Source organism: Cinclus cinclus, chromosome 22 (assembly GCF_963662255.1).
Source record: "Cinclus cinclus chromosome 22, bCinCin1.1, whole genome shotgun sequence".
NCBI classification, from domain to species: Eukaryota; Metazoa; Chordata; class Aves; order Passeriformes; family Cinclidae; genus Cinclus; species Cinclus cinclus.
The window spans coordinates 5,453,476-5,476,036 of NC_085067.1; the positions used below are offsets into that span (position 1 = coordinate 5,453,476).

General features: G+C 44.5%; 1 protein-coding gene across 1 annotated transcript; it reads left to right on the forward strand.

Annotated features, from left to right (window-relative positions):
• Window positions 1-738: 738 nt before the first annotated feature.
• On the forward strand, window positions 739-17,388 carry LOC134052423 (merlin-like). Its single transcript, XM_062506856.1, has 18 exons — window positions 739-746; window positions 1,902-2,019; window positions 3,634-3,759; window positions 4,123-4,245; window positions 6,658-6,741; window positions 8,072-8,140; window positions 8,338-8,420; window positions 9,074-9,149; window positions 9,569-9,706; window positions 11,343-11,417; window positions 11,762-11,875; window positions 12,279-12,401; window positions 12,907-13,124; window positions 13,930-14,032; window positions 14,686-14,813; window positions 15,350-15,500; window positions 16,190-16,399; window positions 17,353-17,388. Exons 1-18 carry the CDS (start codon window positions 739-741, stop codon window positions 17,386-17,388), a joined length of 1,983 nt encoding a protein of 660 aa, XP_062362840.1.
• The last annotated feature ends 5,173 nt before the right edge of the window (window positions 17,389-22,561 follow it).

The following is a 22,561-nucleotide window of genomic DNA, read 5'->3' on the forward strand; positions in this document are numbered from 1 at the left end:
TTTCCCTTTTTCCTTGATTAAAAACTCTTTGCTTTGCTAGGTAGAAAGGACCTGAGCTCTGCTCAGTTGGGTGCATTGAGCTGCCGAAATTAGAGAGGAAAGTTTGTGGCAAGATCTGGTTTTCACTCTAAAATATAATCCCTGAGGAGCAAGGTACCCTGGGGGTGATGGGATCTGGACTCTGGATGTGCTGTTCCTTGGGTTTCACTGGTTTTTGGTGGTGTGGCCTCTCCTGGGCTGGTGCTGGGCACTGCCAAAAGGGACCAGCTTGGGGGGAGTTTTGAGGGTTTAGGTCCCTCCTGTCTCGAGGACAACGCTGTCACCTTGTTTTGGGGGCAAGTTCAGAAAGAGAAAAATGCCACCCTGTGCTTTTCCAGCTCCATGATATCCTGATTATTCTTGAATTTTCCTCAGTCTGCCACTTCATGAAGCCCGTTATTCCTTTTAGTCCTGAAGAGCAGCCATTACAATGTCTCAGCACTTGTCCTTTCTCTGTTCTAACCAGTGCTTTCATTTTACCACAGATGATTTTGTAGCCCTTGGACCTCTCCCCAGCTCCAGAAGTGGTGCCCCAAACTCAAGCAAGACTTCAGCAGAAGCTCCACCAGAGCCAGCTGGAGGGAGAGCATTCCCCAACTGCTCCCAGTGGTGCCAGAAGGATGAATTTCCTCCTGAGCTTGTCTTCCCCTCTCTGAGTTGCCTCAATCACTTGTTCTCAGCTCTGTCTCTGATGTCCCTATGATTTGGTAACTATTTTATTTCTTCCCTGCCTCAACTTCCATAGAATCTGTAAAGAAAAACTTCCATATCTATTTCTCCTACTATTTAACTGCTCAAAATTTTTGGGTGAGGGGCACAAACAAAGTAAGTGGAAAATCACTACATTTGCAAGCCAATTTAGACCTCAGCAGAAAAAAAAAAAGAAGCAAAATATTTTATAAAATCCTGGAAGGTGCAGACAAATGGAAATTTTAAGTTGAAACTAGGGCTTTATTTTGGAATTCCTCAAGGAGAGATTGGAATTCTGCCACACTGTAATAGTCTTGTATTGCAGGAAACAAGGAATGCCTCAGTCTCTTGCCCTGTACAGTTCACAGATTCTCACTACATTATACAGGTTTGACCTGTTAATTTTATAAAGTAAAAGGAAGCAGAAAACCTTTCCAGGCTGATTTCCTATGCTCAGAAAGAAATGCCTGAAAACTGCCTGGAGCAGATCCACACCATCATTTAACTCCAGCTTTCAATATTTGGTTTCCACAAAACCCTTGTGCCTGTGGAAGCAGCATCTCTTCAGGCTTTTTTAGGTGGCATGGAGGTGATTACATTTAGAATGAAAGATTTCTGATGGAATTTTCTGTCATCTTCTTCAATATTAAATTAATTTCACAAGATCTTCACTGAGAAAATTCCTGTTCTAAATAACTTTTGTCATTGTGAGTGAGTAGCACGAGAGAATGTGGTAAATTCAGCTGAATTTCAATGCATGTGTTCTTGGCATTGGTATCATTTCAGGGGGTTAAAATCTCATGTTATAAAGAAATCCAATAGTTTAATTGCTGAAGGAGCCATAACTGGTGGAAAAGGATTGTGTTGGACTTGACATCATAAAGTTTAGCTGCATTTTCTGGTGTTCTACTGAGTGGAGATGCTGCAGAGACCATTGGGAAAGAGAATTTTATTTGTGATAACCAAAATCTGAGAAAAGACAGCAATAACATTTTCTGAGCAACTTACTTTAAGGAGCAAGCTAATTTTAAAGGCTTTTTTTTCAACATCCTTATTAGACACAAAAAATACATCTCTAAAGTGACTTTATTCTGCATGTTTGGACTCATCCTACTCTGGAATCTAACCAAGAAAATGCTGCTGAATTTCCATCCCTCAATGTTTGATTTCAGGTGTGGCTGCCCTCATCAGCTGAAAAATATGTCCATCAGGGGCCTGAAGAAGAAGCAACCAAAGACTTTTAAAGTCAGAATTATAACAGTGGATGCTGAGATGGAGTTCAGCTGTGAGGTGAGAGTGTCAGCAAAGGCTGGGGAGTTGGGGAGTGCCCTTTTTGTATTAGCAAGAGGCTTGAAAAAAAATGGATTATCAGCTCGTGGATGGTCTTAAAACATCTGTTATTTTTATAAATAATGGATTATTGAATCTCAGATGTGTTCTCTTAACTCTGTTCAGAATTGAAAGCTGTTTGAATGAAATCCATTTGACTGACACAGCTAAATTAACACTAAACCTGCTTTCTTCATAAGCATTCCAGTTGTTTATAAGGATTCCTACTTTTCCATGAAATTATTTATTTATTCTTTTTTTGCAATTGACACAACTTCTTAAGTCACTTCCAGCTTGGATAAACTGGTCAAAGCTGGTGCTAAGATGTTGCTTATAAAATAATTTATAAACTGGTACTTTTATTGGTCTGGGACATTCTGTTCCAATTTGCCATTTACAAACTCCAGTTCTTTAACTGAAATGGTTGGTTGGTCTGGGCAGAAGATAAAAAATGATTGATGAAAAAACCTGCAGTTCTATTAATTATGGCTATCTGATAAATTGATTAGGGAAATCATGTCTGGAGAAAAATAAGTGATCGATTGCTAAATAAATTGGGCTGCACTATTGAAGGGACAGAACTGTCCCTGATTAATTAACTCCTAATCATCCAGCAAAACAAGACACTCAGGTGTTTTGGGGAGCTAGAAAGCTCAGTTCCAATGGGACTGGCAGTTTTAGTGAGAGCTGACTGTTCTGTGAGCCATTTAATGTAATTTATTAGGTCTTTCAGAAACAGAATAGATTAATCTTGTATGACTTACTGCTCTGGAGTACTTGCAGGCAGAGTTGTGAAAATAAGGGATTTGGAAAATTTGATTTAGAGATCAGAGTCCTTGTTAACAAATTGTGTATTCCTTCCTTTGCTGCATCTCTTTTCTCCCCAGACACTGCTCTTTTGCTGAGATGATTTCCAGCTTTCCACTCAAATACTGCCTAAAAGTTCACTTTATTTTGCCATTCAGTTTCTAGTTTTAGCATTTTTTAGATAAAATCATCTTTCTGAAATGTGGTCAAATAGAAGAAACTGATGAGCAGCCTCTTTGGTGGAAGAAACAAGGCATCAGATGTGTGTGAATTTGGGACCTTGAATCAAAGCTTGCCCTCTGTGGCTGCTAAATTGAAATGAAACCATTTAAGAAGACTCATTTAAATCAGAGTAGGATAAAGGCTTGGCCTGGTGCCACTGAAATACCTGAGGGGTGTGAAAGGTGGATCTACCCTCATTGTTCAGCATTCCTACCCCATGTCCTGATTTGATTTCCCCTGGATTCTGCTCACAGTCTCTGCAATTTGTATAAGCCATTGAGTCAAAATTTTGGACAAATATTAACAAAGACTTGCTACATCCCAGGAAATCAGTGGTACAATCCTCATTCCCTCAAGTGCTTGGTGGTTAAATGACTCCAGCTGCTTTGGATGTGTCTGGAGAAAGAGAGGAGGTGGAACACAGCAGCAGCAAGAATATTTCATTAAAAACTTAAAGATGAAATAAGATTTCATAGGAGAAAGGGCTAAAATGGAGCAAATTCATTTAGTACATACATTTTTTTCCTTGATTTTCCTCTTTTTCAGATGAAGTGGAAGGGAAAGGATTTGTTTGACCTGGTGTGTCGAGCTCTTGGTTTAAGGGAGACTTGGTTCTTTGGCTTGCAGTACACAATTAAAGGGATGTGCACATGGTTAAAGATGGACAAAAAGGTACAGGACACAAAATGGGTGATAGTTAATTATTTACTTCTATAAATATTGATTTTCTGGAGCGTGGGAGCTAAAGGGATGTACTCCATGACAACTCAGAATTTGACACGGTAGCTTTTTTTTAAAGGCAAAAATAGGATTATTTGCTCTGATTGCTTCTATCCCATCTGACCTGGAGCATCCCACAATAATCACCACTGATTTCTGTTAGATTAAAGCTCAGAATTACCCTTCCCTCTAAAATATGGGAAGACTGCTTTAAGTGGATTATTGGCTGCTTTTTGATTTTCCTCAGGAATATTACCTTGAGACACTTATGTATCCTTTTTGGTGCTGATTTGATTTTATTTTATCTCCAAACAGGTTTTAGATCAAGAAATCCCCAAAGAAGATCCCATTAGCTTTCATTTTTTGGCTAAATTCTACCCAGAGAAGGTAGAAGAGGAACTCTTACAGGAAATTACCCAGCATTTATTCTTCCTTCAGGTCAGGAACAGTTTTGAACCATGGATTCCTTCTGTACTTCCCCCAGTTCTTTTGCATTGTCTTTGATCTTGTTGGCAGCTCAGGATAATTTTGCTTGCTTCAGCTGTATCAAGAACTTTGTAGACATTATTTTTATGAAATACAAACATCTGTGCTGCCTGCTGTGGGTTTATGTCCAGGTAAGCTGAATGTTTCATCTTCTGCAGGTTTTTGTGACAACACCCAGCAGTTTGGGGGATAATTCTAAACCTGAATATTCTAAGCTTGTTTTGCTCCTTAATATATGTTAAAAATAAAAATTCATGCAAAGCTGGAACTGCTGGAAGAACTGTGAGGCTTTTGGGGAGATCATGTGCTGGAGGGCAAAACCTCTAGAAAACAAGGACTCCCTAAACCTTCATTTTGGACTGTAGGGATAAAACATCATGGAATTTGATAGGCACTCTGAAATGCAGGTTTGTTCACCTGGCAAGGTTTAAGAGGAGCAGAGCAGCAGACACTATTTGAGCTCAAAAAAAGCAAATCAAAAAGCAGACGAAGGAGCAAATTCTTGGAGCTTTATTAAAAATAAAGGTGGATCAACGAGGAAAACCTCAATAGCTGAGTTTGGGATGGTCACTTCCAGTGTCTGGGACATCCAGCTTCTCTCCTGAGTTTCTGTGGAGTCCCTCTGGAAGTTCCAGCCTCTGGAGTGTTGCTTTATTCCAGCAGGATGTGTCTGTGCAGGTAGCTGGGGTAAATTCAGTCTGCAGCTGGAAATAAACCCAGTAAATTCCCTTGTGCCCTGAGGAGGATGTACTAATGAAATAATGGGAAATGCTGCAGCTCTGAGGGTTCAGACACCCACCAGAACTTCTTCCAGAACCTTAAACCACTTCACAATTTATTTCTTCAGCTAATTTTGGATAGGAATGAGAACAGCTGCACTCTTCTTACTCTTTTAATCCTGTTTTTTCCACCTTTTTTTTTCTTTTCTCTTTGAACCTGCCTTAACTAGCAGATATGCAATTAGCAAATTCTTCTCATTCCAAAGTAGGAAAACAAGGCTGAAACAAATTGTAACTTGCAAAGTTTCCTGACTGTAAGAACTTCAGCTCACACCTGGATGCTAATAGGAAAAACATGTACAGACACCTGGATGCCTGAAGATTTCAGCTCTCCTGACTCTTCAGACCTTTGCAAATTAATGTGGCATAAATACCTGAATAAATGTCAGTGACTAAAGCTAAATATTGTCTGCTTAAAGATAAGGTAATTTATTGCTTCTTCATGAAGTTTAACAAAAAGTCCTTGTAGAAACTGATCAGGAAAAAAAAAAAAAAAAAAACCCCAGACACTTATGGGGGATTTATCCACATTGCTCTAAATTCTGGAGCATGTTTTGCACTGTGGAGAATGAAAGCTGGAGCTTTCCAAATTGGAAGAAAAATCTTTTCATTCTTTCCATTTTAGCAACTTAGAATGTTCCCTGCACTGCAACTCACCTTCACAGATTGTGCTCACCAGGGACTAAATTTAAAAGCAAAAACTTTCTTGGTGGTTCATTTCAGTCCCCAGCACCTACAGAGGTGTGTTTGTAAACAGAACTTGTGCTTGCTCAAGTCATTTTTCTATTTGGAAACGTTTAAGATTGTGAGCTATGAAAGATTTTGTTGTCTTGTGCTTGTTCCTAAGCTAAATACACCTGAGAGGAGGATTTGGGAAGATTAATTTCCCTTTCCCTCTTTAGGTTTTCAAACAGAAATTGCACAACCGATTTAAAATCAAACAACACCTTGCAAACTATTACACCTCTGCTTTTGGTGGCACCACAGGTTATTAAAATAAAAACAATGTTGAAAGACTCTTCAGCTTTGTCTGATTGTGCTTAGACCATTGCAAATGAATAAATTGAGTGCTTTATTATTCAGCTTCTCTTTTGAGGGTCTCCTTTATTCTCTCATTCTGGAAAGCTGGAGAACATGTCTTATGGTTTTCATATGGCAGCTGCACAATCCTGAGTCTGTTCTGCTTGGACCTGACCTCCAGAGCTCCCTCCCAAACTAAAATTTGATGTCTGATGTGATGCAAAGCTGACTTTTCCAAAGCAGGCAGAAAAAAAAAAAAAAGAGAAGGATTGTTAAAAGAAATGAAGCACAGACAATAAAATTGATGTTTTACAGGGTATTCTTTTATAGGACTCCTTATGTAAGTGTGTGGAGAGAACTGACTGGCATTTTTGGTCTCATTAAATGCAATGCTAACTAAAGGCTTCCTGTGTTCCTAAATGCCAATTTCTTGTTGCTGTTATTAACTCCTAAAAGTGATATTTGGTGCCAAGTTATAGTCTGGGCATGTCTGCTTCCATTTCAAGCCTGACTTAAGTCCTGACTTGGAGCTTCTTGAACTTGCTCCCTTTTTCTGTTGGTTTAGGTTAAGAAGCAGATCCTGGATGAGGAAATCTATTGCTCACCAGAAGCTACAGTTTTACTGGCTTCTTATGCTGTCCAGGCCAAGGTTTGTGCATTGAAAATCTCTTTTTTAATTGACTTTTTCTGGTTTAACCAACACATCTACATGGTGGTGTGTAAAACACAGCAGGATTAAAATTTGCTGGTAAAGTTGGGAAGTACAAGCACAGCTAGAAAAAAAACCCCAAATAAACATTAAATGCCACTACAAGGATTTTTTTTCTACTTTGCTTCTGCAGTTTAGGGGATTTCTTTGGGCCTTACATTTTAGTGTAATCTTTCTCCAGGCTAGAGTGATTACCTGTTGTTTTAAAAATAATCATGGATGCAGAATGTGCTAAAAACAGAGCTCACAATGGGAGGACACAGAGATATTTTGTGTCTCTCAGAGCTCTGTTCCCTTCTTGCCACCAAGAGCCCGACTTGCACAGTGGCAGGAGGTGAACACAATTTAGCAGGGCTGTCCTTGTGCTGCAGCTCCCATTCCTCTGCTTTGGAGGGTGAATTCCTGGGAGATTCCTTCAGATTCCTACAGTTTCCAGGATTTAAGGTTTTCCAGGATGTGCATTGAAGGTTTCCAGGTTGGGATTGAGATTTCCAGGATGGGCATTGAAGGTTTCCAGGATGGGCATTGAAGGTTCCCAGGTTGGGCATTGAAGGTTTCCAGGTTGGGATTGAGATTTCCAGGATGGGCATTGAAGGTTTCCAGGTTGGGATTGAGATTTCCAGGATGGGCATTGAAGGTTTCCAGGTTGGGATTGAGATTCCCAGGATGGGCATTGAAGGTTTCCAGGTTGGGATTGAGATTCCCAGGATGGGCATTGAAGGTTTCCAGGTTGGGACTGAGATTCCCAGGATGGGCATTGAAGGTTTCCAGGTTGGGATTGAGATTTCCAGGATGAGCATTGAAGGTTTCCAGGTTGGGATTGAGATTTCCAGGATGGGCATTGAAGGTTTCCAGGTTGGGATTGAGATTCCCAGGATGGGCATTGAAGGTTTCCAGGTTGAGATTGAGATTCCCAGGATGGGCATTGAAGGTTTCCAGGTTGGGATTGAGATTTCCAGGATGGGCATTGAAGGTTCCCAGGATGGGCATTGAAGGGTTTCCAGGTTGGGATTGAGATTTCCAGGATGGGCATTTAAGGTTTCCAGGATGGGACTGAAGGTTTTCCAGGTTGGGAATGACATATGAGTGGCTCAGTGGCTGTGTTGGAGCCACCTGCATGGCACAGGGGCTGGAAGGATTTTCCATGGACTGCTCAGATGAGGGGATGTGTGCAGGGGAACAAAAATAAAATCTGCCTCAGGCTTTCACTTCAAACTCCCTCAATGTTCTGCCTCTGACAAATTGCAATAACTTTTCTTTTTTGGGACAGTATGGTGACTACGACCCGAATTTCCACGAGCCAGGCTTTCTAGCCCATGATGAGCTGTTACCTAAAAGGGTGAGTTAATTTTATACAAAACCAAATCTTTGAATCTCCTCTTTGCACTGCAAATATTGCTGGGGATTAACCAGAGCATTAAAAACTCTGCAAAATGACCAAACTGTGAACTGCACCTCTGCATTCTCTTTGCTTGGGAGAGGCAGAACTTGGATTTGGATTTTCACAGGGATCCAACCTCCTTTCTTGCCCTGCAGGTGCTCAGGCAGTACCAGCTGACAGCAGAAATGTGGGAAGAGAAGATCACTGCTTGGTATGCTGAGCACAGGGGGATTGCCAGGTAGGAAACCTTTGGATTTCTTGGAAACCCCTTACGTTTATTTATGGGATTTGTTGTCTTCAGTGTAATTCAGCCCATCTGGAAATGCAATTAAACAATAAATAGGCTGTGTTAGCACCTATAGGCAGTTTCCCTAATGTTTGGGTTCCATTTGTCTCTGTTCTGGAGGCTTCTTAGCATTATTTTATTGATTATTTTCCTCAAGTTGTACTGATTTACCTTGAAGGGAGAAGAAAAGTGGTGGAGAGAGCTCACTCTTCTTTGGCCTTGGCCAAAAGCTCTGTCCAAGACTCATTTCTCAATAAATGCTAGTTCCTGAAGGAAATATATTCATGGAAAACAATGGAAGGGTGGCTTTCCAAGACATGGAGTGGCAAAACTAACACAAGGATAAGACTTTTAATGAATTTTAATGAAGATTACACTATACATGAGTCATCTTTTGAAATAGGTGCAACTTTACTGCCTTTATTCTGTCCAGATGCTGTTTTTATTATCTTTTTTTTTCCCCTATTATTAAGAGGAAGATGGCAAAACTGAAGTAAGTTTGTACAAAGGGCCAGGTTGCCTGTTCTTTTCTAAGTGGGAAATGGAGAGTCAGCCAGGAGAGAAAGGCTGGAAAGGCATTTCATAATCATGGCTTTATTCTCCAGGGATGAAGCCGAGATGAACTACCTGAAAATTGCCCAAGACTTGGAAATGTACGGTGTCAATTATTTCCCAATTGCTGTAAGTGCCTTATTTTAGCAGTTTTCACTTGCTGCAGATAATGGTGCTGTTCTTTTAAAATCCTCCAGGGAGTTTGGAATTGGGACTCCTGACTTCTGCTTTTCCCTGCTGCTGGTTTTCTTCTGACTTGGTTTTCTTGCCTGCTAAATGAGCAGGTGAATGAAATAGTTAAGACTAATATTTTAAAACCTGGCAAAAGTTTTGGGTAACTCCAGGTATGGAATAGGAAGGAGAAATAATTTGAGCTGCTATAAGCAGCCTAGAGGAGTTTATTATTACCATTGACAGCATTCATATTTTATATAAACATCCATTTCCTAAAATACAAATAAATATCCATATATTAAAATATCTGCTTCTTGTCTGTGGTTGTTTAATATCACCAAAAATGCCATTTACTGATCTCTCTTGTTTTTTAGCAAAATAAAAACCACACAGATCTCCTGCTTGGAGTTGATGCCAAAGGTATTCATATCTACAGCATTAATAACAGGTTCTCCCCCAATAAATCCTTTGAATGGAGCTCTATCAGAAACATTTCCTGTAGTGAGAAAGAGGTATGATGGATTTGATGTATTATTCTTTTTCCATAGACATGGGTGTGGACTGGGATTCTTGGAACAGGCTGAAAGCTTCCTCTGTTGAAATTATTTTAGGGGAGAAGGGGAAAATCCTGGGGAGCTTTGTTACAAAACTAAAAATAACATCCCTGCCTTGCAGATGAGCTGGAAACCTCGGTTCCCCGAGGCTGCTCTGAGCTCTGACTCTGTTCTGCCTCCTTCCCTGCTGCTTGGCCTTTGCAAAACAAATGTGTTGATCTCTGAAAAAGACAGATATTATGAATGCCACCATGCCTGGCTTCCTCAGTTATCCCAGCAGGAATTCCATGATCCATAAAACCTTAATGCTGTTAGCACACGCAGAAGCTGAGGCTTGGAGCCCAGTGGCAAGAGGAGACATGCAGGGAGATATTAATGGCTTTCTGCCTCACTTCTCACTTTGTTGGGACATGATTTCACTCCCCACCACTGCAATTTCACTGTGAAGCCCAGCTTTTGCTTCTAGAAAGTGAAGGAGTGGGGAAAATTTATTCTCAGTCCAAATCATGGGCTGCATGCAAGGTTATAATCAGAAAAAAAGCAAACCCAGGGAAACTAGTGGTACTGGAATACCTGGAATTTGTCAGGAAAAGGGCAGCACAGACTGTTCCATTTTCTGTGGGCCCTTTGGAAAACAGCCCACAGAAAACTTGAGATCTAAAACTGAGATGAGATTTCAGATTAATGTCCATTAAATCAGAAGGGACTACAGGCTTGCCTCCTCCAAAAGAGTTTTGATATAATCAAACTTCCCCTGAGATCTGTGAATAAACTGCTTTTAACTCCCTATTGCGGGGAATTTGGGCAGCCCTGTGTTTAAGCTTCACTTTATTCAGTGACACATCACAGCCTTGCTTCTCAAAAAGCAGCCAGTCATTACCTGGAGGGTGAAAGGAGCTCTAGGACTTTATGATCCTGGTGACTCAGATGCCCTGGAATTACACAGGAATTACCTTGCAAACGAATTAGAGGGATAGAGTGCCAGGGAACCTGTGAGGCACAGAAAACAGGACCTTAAAATAAAAAAAAAGGGGAGGGGGCATATTTTGTTCTGCAGCCAAGCAGAGCTCAAGGTGTGGAGTGAAGCACTGAGCTGGCAGCAGGAAAATTCTGCCTGGCATCTGGGAACAGCTTGGGACTGGAAAAGTGAGGAAGTCTGCAGGACTTTCACCTGCTGCTCTGAAGAACAAGTCCTTAGGCCCTTAACACATATGTTTATCTCTTCAATTGTTGCTGCTCTGAGAGGGGTTTGACATTTCTCTGGCTTTAAGGCAGGATTGCTGCTGTGTCCTGTTCTCCTGATAACCAGGGCTTGTTCCAGAGCTCTGGGGACAGTGGGCAGAGCACAGGTGGCATCAGGAAAAGCCCCATCCACACTGGCACCGGGGTGGGCCTGGGGGTTTATCCTTCAACACAGCCTGATTCTATGGAGAGGAGCAGTTTTACCTCACTCTGCCCCTATTTGTGACATAAATCACTGCTTCCCCAGAGAGAAGTGGAGATGAGCTCAAGTTTGCCTTGGTTTTAATAGTTTCAACTTAACTTTCCTCCTCACTGTGCTTCCTTTATCTTTTTTTTCCTTTTGCCTGTGTAGTTGACTATTAAACCCCTTGACAAAAAAGCAGAAGTCTTCAAGTTCTTTTCCTCTCAACTCAAAGTGAACAAACTGGTGAGTGAACTGCTTTGCTGCCTTAAAGCTGAGCCGAACTGAGAAATATTGTTTGTAAACAAAATTGTGATCTTGGGATCTCAGCCTGATCAGCCTGTGGAGTTCAGGACAGTGGGATCAGAGGGAGATGAAGGACAGGAGCAATCTCTGATCATGTTACAAACTTACCTCAACTGTTGTGAGCCTGGCTATGACCCTGCCCTGGGTGCTTGCTGATTTTCTTGGAGCTGCCAGCACTTGTGCTGAAGTCAGAATTGTCCTGTGAAGCCAATGTGGGGCTTTTTGTCCCTCTGGCAGGGGCACAAATCCATCAAAATCCCATTTGCTTTGCCTTTCCTGTCCAGATTTTCCAGTTGTGTATTGGAAACCATGACCTATTTATGAGGAGGAGAAAAGTGGACTCTATAGAGATCCAGCAAATGAAAGCACAAGCCAGGGAAGAAAAAGCTAGAAAAAAGGTAATTTCTTCTTGCTCCTCTGTTGAAGACAGTGATTATTATTGCAGCTGGTGCCCTTGCTGCTCCTGTATTCCACCAGTGTGTGTGTGGGAGGTGAGGAAGTGCAGCAGGACTGAATGTGAGAACAGCTCTGTGGCATCTGAGGAGGTCAGAGGTGTTTGTGTGGAGAGGTGATCCCAAAGATTTGGGGTACAAAACAGATCAATCCAAGGGCTCTCCCAGCAGTCTGAAATAAGCAGGAGTGCCTCCCTGAGGAGCTCTGTGCTGCAAAGTTCAGGCAGCTTCAGCATCTCGGGTGAGCATCCCAGCAGGAGAGCAGCCCCTTCTTCTTTTGATGCATTTCACTCAGGCCCAGGTGAGATTCTGCTGCAATCCCACCAACTATTGCTCATCCTACTTCCAGATGGAGAACCAGAGGCTGGCCAGGGAGAAGCAGCTCCGAGAAGAAGCTGAGAGAGCCAAAGAAGAGCTGGAGAGGCGCCTTTTCCAGCTGGAAGATGAAGCCAGGCAGGCCAACGAGGCCCTGGTGAGATAGACTGGATATTCTTGTGCTTGATGGGCTTTCTTGGTTTGGAAGCAGGATTTTTTTGACACCAGGGATTGTAGCTCACACAAGGCTGGAAAGTTTCTGATCACTGGTGGAAAGGGCATGCAGGAATCCCTGGAAAAACCCTGATCTGCCCTAATCTGTGAGCCATTCCCTCCCTGTATTTGGCTCACAGTGCTCTCTTCAGGTTGGGGGCGTGGAAGGAAACAATCTTGGAGTTGAAATTGGGAGAAAGAGGCAACTGAAGGGGCTGACTTCAGCTTTGTCCAGCTCTAAGATTTTTCTCTTTGCTTTGTAGAGATGAGACACAGGAAATTCTGGAACGGAGGAAGAACATTAGATCCTGAAATTGTGTCTGGTTTTTATTTAAGAAATAATATTTTATCACTTGATCTCTTGGTAAAAGATGTCTTCTGCCTGCCTGCCAGCAGGGGTGATTCTGTAGGTTCTAGACAAGGAACTAAGAGAAATTCTTTCTCCCCAGCTCCGATCCCAGGAAGCAGCAGAGCTGCTGGCTGAGAAAGCCCAGATTGCAGAAGAAGAGGCCAAGCTGCTGGCCCAGAATGCTGCAGAGGCTGAGCAGGAACGCCAGAGGCTGGAGATCACAGCCCTGAAAAGCAAGGAGGAGAAGCGGCTGATGGAGCAGAAGATGCGGGAGGCGGAGCTGATCGCGGTGAAGCTGGTGAAGGAGTCTGACAGGAGGTGGGGTTTGCTTCCCGGGCACCGTGTGCTCTCAGCTGGGCTGCAGGGAGTGCTGCTTTCCTCACAGCCCAGGAAGGGGGAATTATTCCTGAAGTGACACTTCAGAGGGACTAAGCCTCCTCGTGCCTGCTTTGTTCCACCTGGATGCTGCTGATGTATTGCAGGTCAAGTTTCAGATGCAAAGCTGTAGAGATGTCTAGCAAGAAAGATCCAGAATGCAGAAGCATCTTCTGTTTAGTGTTACCAAATGAGCACTGGCTACCTATCTAAATTTACTCTCTATACCCTGTGAGATATGAGGCTGTTTTCACTCGTCAGTATCAAGGGAATGGTCTCTTGTTTCTCTTTCAGATCTTTAAGAAGTGTGAAACCAGGTAAAGTCATGTGCAATATAAACCACTCTGAGCGTTTGCATTTTCCCTGAACATGTAGAGCGTGTTGACAGAGGATTTTTAACCCTGTTAAGAAATCCTTCTTGTTTTAGGATACTGCCAAGAAGCTTGCCAAAATAGAGAGCAGCTTCTCCCCACCTCAGGGAGGATCTCTGATGGCCTGGAGAGAATCTCTATCAGCAGGTTGTAACTGAGTCCATGGAAATGAGGAGTAGAAAAATCATGTTAATTCAGCCACTTTGTGCAGGAGTGTCTGTCCTGCTGTGCCCACTCAGTTCTCCGTGTGAGCGTCCTCTCACAAGTGCCTTGGTGTAAAGATGACACAGGAATGGACTTGTTCTCTAGAAGCTGGTGAGCTCTGAAATCCATGTGTTGGTTGGAAACCATCAGCCCTCAGGATGTTTCTCTTGCAGAGCCAAGGAAGCAGAGCACCTGAAACAAGACCTGCACGAAGCCCGGGAGGCTGAACGCAAAGCAAAGCAGAAGCTCTTAGACATAACCAGGCTTAATTATCCTGTAAGTTCTGCTCCACTGGGCACTACTTCATCTTTGGGGATAGTCATGTGTGGATGAGATTTTTATATCCCACATCAAGCTGAGTAGTGGCATGGCTGCATCCAGCTGGGGGAAAAACTGGTGTGGAAAAGCAGTGTAGACAGGATGGAAGTTGGTTTTGTTCAGGATGGCAAGAAAGGCAAGGCAAAAGTTAAAACCAGAACTGATGATGGACTTAGGGAGCAGAGGCTGTCTTGCCTTCAAGTCTAACTCATGGTGCCATTTCAGCCAGGCAGTTTTTGTGGATGTGGTTGTGCTGAGCCAGCTGTGTCATCCTGGCACATCCATCTGGCTTTAGGCAAAGCAGGTGAAGCTGTCCCCAGCAAGAAAGCACTGCTGAAGTTCTGTGCCCCAACTCCCTCTTCTGCTCCAGCCCTGCTGAGGCTGGGTTTCCATTCTGTGCTGAAATAGAAACACTGCAGCCAGGATAAATCCCTGCTCTTGGATCTGTGGGTTGTGGACTTCAGCTGGGTGCAGGGAAAGGGCTACAGGAGCATCCGTGTGTCTCAGAAACTTAGGAAATAGCTCAACATGGCATTCTTGCAGAACTGAGGAGATAAATCCCAAGTCAGTCCATCAGATCTGACTGACAGTGCTTGTGTTGCCTCTTGCAGCACATGGCCAAGTACCCCCAGTACTCCCCAGGTGACAGCAGAGATGCCACCTTTGACAAGGGATCCATCAAGCTGGATTTGAAGGACATCGACCTCAAGAGACTCTCCTTTGAGATTGAGAGAGAGAGGTATCAGCATGCTTGTGGTGCAGATGGGTGAGAAAGGCAGTGAGGTCTTTGGGAATCACAGTTCATCTTTCAGTAATTTGGGATGTGCATACGGCTGGAGGCCTTTTACTGAGCTGGTGTGGGTGATGTCTGTGTCAGACTGGCTTTGCACACAGGGGAAGGGTTTATTGGTAACATCAAGCCATGATAAATCCAGAACCTTCTGCCTTGGGCAGGGACAAAGCACTTTTCTGAATTAACAGCACGTGAGAGGACAGAAATTTCTCTCCAGTGCTAAAGTGTGGGATTGCTGGGAGCTGATCCATCAGACATCCCTTAGTCTGGAAGGAAATGCTTGGTAAAAAGTTAGGAAGCAAAAAGGAAGGAAGTGAAACCTCTTGTCACTGGATCAGGGGAGCCAGGCTGGCATTGCCAGAGTTCATTTTACTTATAAAACATAAAATGAAACAAAAAAACCCAACTGTCCTCCCACAAACACCTGTTCTTGAGTTAAATTGTGCCACCCTAAACTTTTTGTCTCCAATGTGTGGACCCAGGCTGGACTACTTAGAAAAGAGCAGGAAATTTGAAGATCGACTGAAAGAACTGAAGTCTGAAATTCATGCTCTGAAACTGGAGGAAAAACAGGCTGGGCTTTGTAATCATTGGAATGAAGTCCTGGGCTCCTTGGATTGCTCCTTAGGAAGTGTAAGAACCCTGAATCCCTGCCCCTTTCTTCAGCATGAACCCTAAAATGGAACAGTGTGGGTGTGCCAAAGGGAGCTGCTATAGTCTAGTCCAAGCCTTTAGTACCCTTGATAAAATATTAAAAGCATGAACACTTATAGAGGAAAATTAATGTGAAAACAAAAATCTTAAAGGCCTTTTTCCTGTGCTGAATACCTGGACCATCAGCAAAAAATAATCATCTTATTTTATGATTATGAAATCACAGTCAGGGTTTAAGGTCTTGGAGCAAATGAAATCGTTGTGACTAACACATTTAAATGTGGTTTCTTACAGTTTGCATCACATTTGCATTCATGTGCTTTGTGGTTGCTGAAAGTCATAAAATCCTTGGTGGTTTGTTTTTTTTTTTTTTGATGGCAATGAGGAACTGGACCCAGATTTTTGTCATAAGTTGCTTGTTATTTCAATAAACTCTTCAGCTTCTTCCTGAAGCAGGGCAGGAATAGGGCTGGCTTTGTCTGCAGGTTGTCCCTCATGTAGCAAAAATGACTCTGAGTCAATGGTTTTTTAGAGACAGAAAGGAAACTTGAAAAATTATGAGGAAAGATGGCCTTTATTTTCTGACTACTCATCTGATGTTCTTTTTGGCTTAATGAGTGTTGATATAGAAAAGGCATTAAATTTCCATGTGCTCTTTTCTTTTAAAGGCCCCATCCTGGATGAAAACCTTCGAAACTGGAGATTCATTGGATGTAAATCTTCAAAGACATTTCCCTGCTTACTTGTTAAACACTGCAAGCAACTGGTCCTGCACCAACAAAATTCAGCACACGGTGCCAGTGGAAAAGTCACCTTCCCAAGCCAATTCCTTGGCTGCCAACAGTCTGGGCACAGGAACCAGAAAACAGATTATAAAGGTAATCAGATTCCTAAGTAAATTCCTAAATGTTGCCTAAAATTTGGGAGTTCAGAGAGGGTGGCTGCCTGTAGGGTCCTGGTTTGTCCTGCTCTGTCCCAGCCTCACAGCTGACAAGGCTTTTGCAGGATTTTGGAGCCCCTGGTGCTGGCACATCATTTGGGAATGTTTATAACTAGAGGCTGCCTGCTTTTTCTCACTTCTGATCTAAGCTGGAGTGCAAAGCTGTAAGCCTTGGTAAATGAAGCAGAGATGTCTGTACACAGTAGGAGGATCTGTGTTAAATTTTATTTGTACCAGCCAGACTTGGAAATGAGAAATGTGCTCCCAGGTATAGAGAGCTTAAAACGTACTGTGCCTGTCTTCTGCTTTTAAAAGGCAGGGAGGAAGAGACCAATAAATACCCAGGCTCCCAAAAGCTTACTTCTCTTCCACGTGCTCCCTGTCAAAGAGGCCTGAAGAGCAATGAGCTGGGTGTTAGGAGGAAACCACCTGCTTTGAAATGTCACTGGGCTGAAGAATGAAGAAGAGCTGTGAGGAAATGTAGGAAATGTGGTCTGAAACAGTGGGAAGGAAATCAGCTGTCTGTAGGCAATGCTAATCGGGCAAGGTATTTGGAATAGGGAAAGCCTGATGGATTTGCTGTGCTTTATCTGAACAAAGCTGGAGGGGTTTAGGATCAATTAAAAGCTCCTGAATATAACATTCAATGCCTCCTTCAGGGCTGGTGTGCTTAGAGCTAAAGGACATAGCTGAGGGAGTAGCTCCTGAGGCAACAGAAGCAACTTTTAAGGCTAAACTCAGGGGTGAGGCAAATACGTTTGTTTAAAGAGGGAAGAAAAAGCTGTTGCAGAGCATCTTGCAAAAGGCTCCAGAGTTGGAGAAAAGGAAGACCCAAACCAAAGGCAGTTACTTTAAGCCAGCAATGATTCCCCCTCTTTGATTTGTCTGCAGGTTCAGCAGCATGACTCAGATGTGATCTACATTTGAAGCCCTTCCTTTCCTTGCCAGCCTGGTGGGACTGGTGGACTTTTTACCTCTGTTGGGCAGCTCTGGCTGCTGCCAGGTGTGAGAGACAAGGCACTGTGGATCCAGAGCTGCCATCCAGCTCCCAGGCAGGTGACATCAGCTGGGAATGCCACACGTGCCCCCAGTGTGGCTGGGAGCAGTGCAAACCCAGAGGAAATGTTGTTTACTACTTGTGCACTTTGGAAGGAGCTCTTAACGCTTTGCTAAAGCCCTTCCTCCCCCTGGTGTTTCACACACCTGGAGCTCTGCTGCTGGAGGAAGGATGTAAGGCAGCAAGTGCCCAGGAGGCGTTTGGGATGAGAAAACAGAACACAAGCTTGGTGTTTATCTCCACAACAGACTAATTATGTTTTTGGTCCAGTCCCTGGGACATGACTCCCACAGAGCTGCTCGACGTTTTAGTGTTTGCCTGCCAAATATTTTCCTTTTCCTCCCCAAACATTTCTTGGTTCACTTAATTGATTTGCATTTCTCTGTGAGAAATCTCAGCTTTTAATTCCAGATGCAGAAGTGGACATCTTCAAGTACCTCCCATTCCTGGGGGAATCTTTTGTTTGGAATGCAAAGCTTCTGTTCTTCCAGTCCCTGACCAGATCAAGCATTTTCTGCTCGAGCAAACTTTGCATACATTAACTGGCTTCCCACTTCTGTGCAACACAGCTCCCAAGTTAGACAAAGACAAAAACTGCTGTTGGTGTCTGCTAAAGTGGGACTTGTTTCTGGTGGAGAAACAAATGCATGCAGCAAAGAGCCTGCCTCATTAGTAAAACCCAATTGCATTTTCTGGTTTTGTGTGTGTTTAAGTGTCTGCTTTTCCATAAATCTTCACTCTGAGGACTTCTGGGGAAGCAGATGACATTCAGCTGCAGCTAAAGCTGCAGGAGCCCAGCTGAACTTGTGACATGTGATGTAAAAATGAATGGTAATGTTGTTAAATATCTTGTTCTAAAAGCTAAGATTAAAGAAAAAAAAAGAGGTTCAATAAAAAGCTTCAATTTCCATTTGCTTTGAAGGGAATGTTGTGTCAATATTCCTCCAGCATTAACAAGGCAGGCTTGGAGAACAAACACCCAAATCTCCTCTGTACACATCTGCAGCAGGCTGAGCACAGAGGGGGATGGCAGCTGCCTGTGGAGAGGACAGGAGTGCTCTGCAGGGCTGCCCTGCCTGCCCCCAGCCCTGGGAGCACTTGCTGGGTGGCTTGGGCTGTGTTAGTTCTTTCCCAGCTCAATCTGGCACGAGATGGTTGCAGAGTATTGGCTGTTACACACAATTTCTGAGCTGTCTGCAGAAGCCTGGTGTGTGAGAAGGAGAAGCTGTCAGAGATGCCAGAATGATGAGGCAGATGCTGTCATGGTCCCAAGGCTGGGGAGGGGGCATTGGCCAGGATTTGGGACAATGAACCATCTCTCTATTAGCCAGAAAATGCTGCAGCATCTTTGAATGTGGCATTCTCGGATTTGGGGGTGAGGAGAAATACTGGGATTCCCCTGGTTCTTCTTTTCCTGTTCCCTCTTTTTTTCTGGCATGTGTCTTACCACAGGCAACTGAGCTTGTACCCTCATCCTTCACACGTGCTGAGCCTTCCTTCTGCTCTTGTGTCTGAGCTGCACCATGGAGCAGGGACCAGAGGAGCAGACCTGCTCCATGTGCACCTTGGATTTATTTCTTTGGACTTAGTCCTGTGAATCCCAGTGAAGAAAAGGACAAGGTCACACTCCTGCCAGCTCAAATGCAAAACCTGCCTTTACAAGCTGTTCTCAGCCTGCTGTGTCCTTGCTGTGCATTGCTCCTGTGCAGCACCACGTTCCTGCAGGCTGGGATGGGTATTGGAAGATTTGAGATGGGGCAGGAGGAGCTGGGATCTGCTGTGAGCCTTTTAGATGGGTCAGGAGGAGCTGAAATCTCCTGTGAACCTTTCAGATGGGTCAGGAGGAGCTGGGATCAGCTTGAGAAGTGCACAGTCCCACGTGGAGTCAGATGTGCTGTGCCCTTGCAGGGAGGCCGCTGCAAAGAGAAGTGCCAGCAGGGTGTTAATTTGCTTAAACCCTGAGTAAATATTTGCAGCAATTAATTTTTTTAAGTTGGTGCTTCTGCTGTTCACACTCACCTTCAACATTGACCACAGGATCTGAGACTGTGCTTCAGCTGAGGGAAGTGTGAGGAGCCTGAGCCCTGATTTTCCCCAAGAACAGAAGACAGATCCACTTCCTAATCAGTGGCTGCAGGATTTGTTGCCCTGGAGAGTTGGGGTATTTCTCAGCTGCCTGGGGAGGAGCTGGGGAGCAGCAGGCAGCAGATGGTGCTGCAGTGCTGCTCTGCACGGGCTCGGGAAGACCTGGCTGGGAAATCCTTGGGAATCTCTGCCAAGTCCTATGTTCCCACACTGTTGCTCCTGTTCTTCTCCTAGAGTTTAACCTGACATCATTTTTGACAGGGATTCAAAATCTGTGAGCAATGTGCTTTGGGAAGGGATTATTGCATGAGCAGCTCGGTCCCGTGGGGATGAGCCAGCTCCCCAAATTGCAAAAAAATCTCCTAATGCTTCTGACACCTCATTGTCATTGTCATGGCTTGGGTGGATTTCACCCCTGACTTCCAGGAGCGTGTGGGACCCCACAGCTCTGGTGCTATGTGATATTTTTATTAATGCTGCTTGAAACAAGCACGGAGTTGTTAAATTTGCAGAGCGTAGAAGAATTGTGGTGTGCAGTGCAAAGAGGGTGAGGGAGCCCTGAGAACAGGTCACAGGGGTCACTGAACAATTTCATCCTTTGTTTTCTGGCTGGAAGGGACACCATGTTCTCATCTCAAACAGCGAAAAAACGGGAGAAAAAACCCCTGTAGCAGTGAGGAGGTGCTGGGAGATCACCTGGAGAGAGGGGAAGTCTGTTCCTAGAGTGACACAGTGAGTGGAAGTTGAGTCTCCCCAGCCCTGCTTTCTCTGTTTCTCTGAGAAACCATGTGCTCTAACCCCAAGGGCTTCTCCCTTCCCTCCCAAACCCTGAGATGGGAACTGTGCAGATGGGAAACTCCTCAGGCTGCTCCTGAGCTCAAATGCTGTTCAGTCCTTAGAGGCAGCACATCCTCTGCTGGGCCCTGTCTCTCAAAACCCAGATTATTTTCACCTCTTGGATGATCCAGGGTTGACCTGGCCCTGGAATTTGGGCACCACCACATCTATGGCTGAGCCCTGAGTCATCCTGATCCTTTCCTGCCCGTGCTGCTGCTCTGGACCCCATTTACCAGCAGCAGGGTGAGCGCACATCTTGGCCTGTTGCAGAATCACACCCAGAGCAAATGTTTTCCTCTTTCTCCTTGCAGACACCCCTGGGGCTGGGTTACTCCTCGGCTTCTCCCCAGCCTTGTGCCCTCTGAGCCACCAAGGTCTGCTGGCTCTCGTGCCCCAGGTATTTGCTGGAGGCTGTGTTCTTCCCAGAGCATCCCTGGCACTTGTGCCTCAACCTCAGGAGTGTGCATGGAGCTCCAGGCTGGCACTTGTAACTTGTCATTGTCACCTGAGCTCCCAGCCTGCTGCTCTTGGTGATGGGGACACAGTCCTGGTGTGGGGACAGCTGTCATGAGCCCTTACTTGCAAAATCCTTGTTTTTTTTTCACTCAGCTCTGTGGAGAAAAGGCAGGCCCAGACACAAAGCCTGGTTGTGTTTTGTTATTTCTGGTTCTCTGCACTGTCCGGACTCTTTCCCACCTTCCTGCAAGGCATTTTTGGGGGTAGCAGGGTCAGCTCTTTGGAGGGACAGTGGGCACCCAGGGGATCCCACCCTGGCACTGCACTGAGGCATTTAGCCCAGGCTAAAAAGCAGTTTTCACACCAAAAAGCACTTTGAATCAGGAGTGATGCCTCTCCTGGGAGGAGGAGGAAGCTTTGTCATGCTGAATTACACCCAGCAGGGTCCAGGCATGGAGGCTGCAGGGAAAAAATGGCTCTGAAAAGGATGGGAAAAGGCTGCTGGTTGCCATTACTCCTGGCTTGGTCCTAAAAGCAAAGCAAAGGTTTGACAGCGTGTCCTGCTGGGGAATTCACAGAACGAAAATTTGGGAAAAAACCAGGAGAGAGTGTCCAGAAAGACAGCTTTGCCTGGGATTTGGGAGTGGAGGGATGCTATGGGTGCTGGGATTCACAGAGCAGGGGGGACACAACTAATTCTTCCTGAAATGTGTGTCAGTCCCACATCCTGTGGTTGCAAAGGAAAGGGATCCAAGCAGACCCCAGGATTAGTCTTGTCCCACTAAATTCGAAAGAGAAATTTCAGAGAAAGAGGAAGTAGATAGAAAAAGCCTGAAAATTTAAAATAGTGCTATAAAAATCTTTCAGTTCAGCAGTGAGGTGGCCCAGGAAGCTCTGAGGGACTTGCTCAGAGATGACGATGTGGAGGAAACCGAAAGAAGAGAAAGAAATAGAAACCCCTGATGATCCCAAAGGAGATTTGGTGTTCTCAAGGACTGCAGTGATGATGACAAGTCCCTGGGGATGTGGTAGCAAGGCCAGAGAGCTGGGATGGGCACACACAGGGAATGTGGAGAGAAAAAGGTTGAAACCACAAAATTAATTCAGCCCTAGGGAGCTGAAACAGCAAGAGGTCAGCTCAGGAAATGGGGGTGTCTGCACCACCAGAGGCTGCCTCAGCTCTGCTCCTTCTGGGCACAGAAAGAGGTGTTAGAGGTGGGAGTGTCCAGAAAGGAATTTCTGGAGGAAATTTGGCAGAAGTGCTGTTATGCTGTGGCTCCAGACTGAAGGGTTTTGCTGAGCCAGTTTCAGGGTGAGGCAGCTCATACCAAAACCAGGCCTGGAGGGGAATGAATCTGGTGCTTTCCCTGGGAAGGAGAGCAGTTTGCTGGTGGTTGGGCAGCCTTGGAGAATGATGGATTCCACAGCAATGCTGCTTGGAGGGACTCCTTGGAGAACAGGGCTCTGGGAATAGGGCCTTGTAAAGACAAGCCAGTCCACGCTGGGGAGGAATCTCAGCTCCAGTCTGGATGGTTTGTGGAAGGTGCTGGTGGGACTGGTGTCCATGGGAGCAGTGCTTGGTTTTTATCTTGGGTCAGAAACCTGCATGAGAACCTCACAACATCCCTATGCAAACCTGATTTCCCCTCTGTTGGTATTCCCAGG

Bases quoted from the DNA above. Each gene is read 5' to 3' on its own strand.
- LOC134052423 (XM_062506856.1), top strand. The intron at 3,760-4,122 runs GTACAGGACACA...ATCTCCAAACAG, and splicing joins GGTTAAAGATGGACAAAAAG to GTTTTAGATCAAGAAATCCC. The intron at 11,418-11,761 runs GTGAGTGAACTG...TTTCCTGTCCAG, and splicing joins AACTCAAAGTGAACAAACTG to ATTTTCCAGTTGTGTATTGG.